The following is a 5,000-nucleotide window of genomic DNA, read 5'->3' on the forward strand; positions in this document are numbered from 1 at the left end:
CGGACGGATTCGGTCACTAAACCTTAAGAGATGTAAAAAAAAAAAAAAAAAAAAATAGAAGAAAGAGGGCACTAGTGAACTGAAGTCAACTCTGCTCCCACGTTTCGGGCCGAGCACCTTCAATTACTAACTGTTGCAGGATTCACGCCTAAACCGGTAAATACAAACCCAATGAACATTTTCTTTTTGTTGATTTCCCTGCACGCTGACTTTTCTCTCACGAACATTCACGAACATTCTCTTCCGCCACTAGAACGAACACTTCCTACATACATCCCATCAATAAATAAAGCTGCTTTGCTTACCTTAAAATATAATGTCTGTCTTTTTTATTTTATGGAGTCAGATAATTACACGTTAAAAACACAAACCTGATAAACAATACCCCATAACAGCCCGCGCACGTATGTACAAAGACGTTATTATATTTAGTGTTGAGATGTTGCATAAAGATAGGGTATACGGACGGCTGTTTCGACCTCGTGAAATAAAGGGGCATTAAAAATCGAAAAACGAAAAGTTTTACTTACATTTACCGGTGACCTGTTCAGAGAAATAACCTCGAACCACATGGCACGTGCTATTGTTGCCGTTACACTTCCCACACACGTCATTCCTAGCGTTTGAGCCCACTATAAGGTCACAGCCAACTTCCTAATAAATAAATAAATAAATAAATAGTAAACAAACAAACAAACAAACAAAAAACATTTGTTGGAATTTTTTTTGTACCAATAATGGTGCATCCCTCCCTGTTTACATTTATTATTTTTTTATCTGGTTCTTATATATATGCTTTTTTGTATTTTTTATCCTTTATGATTTTTAGTTTCGTATATTTTGGGTGTGTACGAAACTCCCTTTAATTTGGAGAAAAGGGAAATGCTAGCTCTGTGATGACGTCACGAGCCCAGCGCGTATTTCGTCCTCTTTTGAAATTCTGCTGGCGTGGAGAGTGAACGTGGTTCATTGCCCGGCGCTGAAAATGGAATTTTGATGAGCCTCCTTCAAAGAAGAAAACCCGGTAAGAAATTAATACCCGGCTGTGACGAGACAGACTTCTGAAAATTAACTACGTGGCTACGGTTTTGCGCGTATTTTAGGAGGAGTGAAATTAAAGAAAATACCTTTTTACGTGACAAGGAATTTTGGAATTTCCTATCCGGACAAGCGACGAGGTCTTGCTCCTGAAATTCATGTGTATGTCTATGGTTTGCCCGCAAACATGAAGGGAGAGAAAATTCTAAAAGGACTTTAAACAAAAAAAAAAAAAAAAAGAAAAAGGCACATGCCTGACTGACTTTCAATTGTGAGTACGCTCCTAAAATGAATTTCATATGCGAGTGTGATTAGGAGATACTACTATTTTGTACATTATTGTTGTACTCGTTTATGGATACACACAACTTCTTTATAAGAACCAATGTTGTTATTTTTTTCATTACATGTTATTTTTTTCATAATATGTTACCTTGGCGTTTCTTAAGTTAAATGCCCGCAAAGGGAAAAATTTGCAACTTTTTATTGTAAATAAAATATCTTCTTCGTTTCTAATCAAGACCTTTATATTTCATTCTTTACCCCTCCCCCTCTTTTATTCCATGCTGTCATTTTTTTTTCAGCTTAGTTACTTTAGCGTCGAATTTATCTGGAAGTAAGATAAATTCCGACACATTCGGCACTTATGCAAAATAAGGATCGTGCTATCGTCGAAACTTTTTAGACAGTTTATGTAAAACATCGAACGGTGTCGAACGAAAATATTGTGATATCTTTTTGCCGGAAATGCTGGCTGATTTTTAAAATGAAAAATATATTATTACTGTGATTACGAAGATAATTTAATTAAAAATTAACCGAAGAAAATGAAAACGATATTTTTTGTTGTTATCAATAATTATTGAACAATTTTTTTACGAAGCTTTAAGAAAATAAAAATTCAAATACCCCCCCCCCAAATACTCGTTGTAAGGTAAGTTTAACAAAAAATACATTATTAAAACAACAACAAAAAAATACTCGTTGTAAGGTAAGTTTAACAAATAATACATTATTAAAACAACAAAAAAAAATACTCGTTGTAAGGTAAGTTTAACAAATAATACATTATTAAAACAACAAAAAATACTCGTTGTAAGGTAAGTTTAACAAATAATACATTATTAAAACAACAAAAAATACTCGTTGTAAGGTAAGTTTAACAAATAATACATTATTAAAACAACAAAAAATACTCGTTGTAAGGTAAGTTTAACAAAAAATACATCATTAAAAAAAAAGGCTGATAGAAAACAAAATTGAAAACCTTTTTTATATGATCCTTTTCTTTTTTATGATTTATTTTTTAAAAATTAAAATAAACATTTATTAAAACAAACACTGATAGCAAATAAATGTTTTCTGAAGTGATGTTGGCTGCTGCGCTTTTAATTTACTCAGCGTTTAGCACCTTCCGGCGTTTTACGTAAACTGCCCAGAAAATTCCAACAATAGCACGGTTCTTATTCTGCATAAGTGCTAAAATACTATTATAAAAAGTTTGATTTAAACATTTTTTTTTTTACAAAAGAATCACCACTTATCAAGGACCGGAGGCCACTCGAGGATAAGAATTAATGAGTGTACAGTAGTCAATGGGAAAATCAGTGGGAATTGGATAAATTGGATTACTTAAGGGGATGGCTCATCAAGAACTCGAAGACAACCATATTGTAGTCAGTTGGAAACAGCCAAACGGAACAGAGTTCCACAGTCATGCAGTTCTAAGAAACAAGCTTTGTTCATGGAATCTGCGTTTAGTGGGGGAAATTATTGATAATGGTTTCAGCTAGACGAGTGTTTTTCGTGAAATTCAGGCCAGGGGGGATCATAGATTGGAGCTCAGACGAGCACTTGCCATGAAAATAACGATAAAGTAGGGACAGGCTCGCAACGTCTCTTTTGTGGGAAAGAAGTTGCAAGGAAGAGAAAAGGGCATCCCCTTCTAGGCTACAAAGTTTATTTTGAACTCTGTCAAGGCAGGATAAGCTGCTTCTAGCAGCTCCTGCTCAGATGTGGCAACAGTACTTCATCCTTGGACGTACTTAGCTCTTATACAGGTAGAGAATTGCATCAGCAGTGAGATATCTACTGAAACGGTAGAACGATCCCATTTTCCCAGCAGCATTGGCAACGGATTTGATGTATGTGTTCTATCTATATATATTTGTTATTAATTAAACAATTTGTTGAAAATAAATCATTATTTACAAAAAAAAAGCGTACAAAAACAAACAAACAAGCAAAAAAACAAACAAACAAACAAACAAAACCAAAATCAAGATGGCTTGAAATTAGGAATTTGTTTTGGATTGACTCCAGTTCATAGTTTTCGATTTCAGATACAACATCCGTGACCAAGTGGACTCTTTCTATTTTACAGCTCCTTTTATTGTCAACATAGCAAACCCGTTCTCCCTTAGTTCAGATCAGTTGCCAAAGCTGCTAGAAAAATTGTTGCATCATTCTACTGCTCCAGAAAGTATCTCACTCTCGACGTAATTCTTAACATGTACAAAAGCCAAACTCGTTATAAGATGAAATAGTCGCCGCATCAGAGGTGGAGCTCCTAAGAGTATCATTTCCTGCCTTGAAAGAATACGAAACCGTCTTAAAAACGTTTCTCTACTTGGGAGTCCCCACTTATCAAGGTTCGGAGGCAACTCGAGGATAAGGGTTAATAAGCGTACATTAATCAACGGGACAATGTCTTAGTAATCGTTAGTAGTGGAAATTTGGTAAATGGATTACTTAAGGGGAACGGCTCATCAAGAACTTGTTTACATTGAACTTGAGGACGACCATATTATAGTCAGCCGGAAAGCAGGCAAATTGAAGAGAGTTCCACAGGTGTGCAGTTCTTAGAAAGAAAGTTTGTTTGTGGAATCTATGTTTAGGTTTAGGCACAGATAAAGAGTGGGGGAAATTATTGATAGTGTTTTCAGCTAGACGAGTGTTTCTTGTGAAAGTTTGGCGATGTGGGGACCGTAGATTGGAGCTCAGACGAGCACTTACTATGAAAATAACAATAAAGCAAAGACAGGCTCGCAACGTCTCTTCTGTGGGAAAGAGGTTACAGGGAAGAGAAAAGGGTATCTTTCACTATGCTACAAAGTCAGTTTTGAACTCTGTCAAGGCATATCTTTCTAGCAGCTCCTGCCCAGATGAGCAACAGTATTCCATCCTTGGACGTACCTGGCTCTTATATAGGCAGAGAATTGCAGCAGCAGCAGTGAGATATCTACTAGATCGATAGTAGGATCCCACCATTTTCCCAGCAACCTTGGCAACAGATTTGATGTACGTGTTCCATTTCAGATCAGGAGTAATGGTCAAGCCCAGGAACTTGTCAAAACATGGGGCCTCGCCAAAAAAAGGGCCATTCATTTCAATTTAATTTGTGTGGCAAGACTTGCACAATGTCCAACCCCACCTCTACCAAGTTGGCGTCGTTAAATACCAATGGTAATTAAAGGTTCAGGACGACTGGAAACAATGCTAAGGTGAGCAGAAAGCACATACAGTGCCTAGAATTCCCAATTGGTCACCCATCATGTACTAGCCAGACTCAATGTTGCTTAACTTCGGTGATCTGATGAGAACAATGTGATTATGCTGTATATATAAAATATATACATATAAATACATACATTATTAATTTTTTTTTTTTTAATTTTTGTTTTTACTTGAGAGCCACCACTTATCAAGGCCTGAAAGCCACTCGAGGATAAGAGTCAAGGAATGTAAGGTGGTAGTCTAGTAATCGTTAATGGTGTAAATTGGGTAGAATTTGATTATTTATCGGAGATGGATCAACAAGACAACTTGTTTACATAGGATTTGATGGCTAACATATTGTAATCAACTGGGAAGCAGGCCAACGGAACAGTGTTCCACAGGCGGGTAATTCTTTGTTCATGGAATCTGCGCTTATATTTAGGCACAGATAGAGAGAGGGGGAA

At 36.3% G+C, this 5,000-nt stretch overlaps 1 protein-coding gene across 1 annotated transcript in view; it reads right to left on the bottom strand.

Moving 5' to 3' along the window:
- Positions 1-5,000, bottom strand: part of LOC145268709 (A disintegrin and metalloproteinase with thrombospondin motifs 16-like) — a 720,286-nt gene that overhangs the window by 48,699 nt on the left and 666,587 nt on the right. The window contains exon 16 of the mRNA XM_080124247.1: positions 531-654. Coding sequence (XP_079980373.1) covers positions 531-654 — 124 coding nt within the window. The remainder of the gene's footprint in view (positions 1-530; positions 655-5,000) is intronic.

The sequence above is a fragment of the Euprymna scolopes genome, chromosome 44 (genome assembly GCF_053919585.1).
Source record: "Euprymna scolopes isolate OS-2025 chromosome 44, ASM5391958v1, whole genome shotgun sequence".
Taxonomy (NCBI): Eukaryota; Metazoa; Mollusca; class Cephalopoda; order Sepiida; family Sepiolidae; genus Euprymna; species Euprymna scolopes.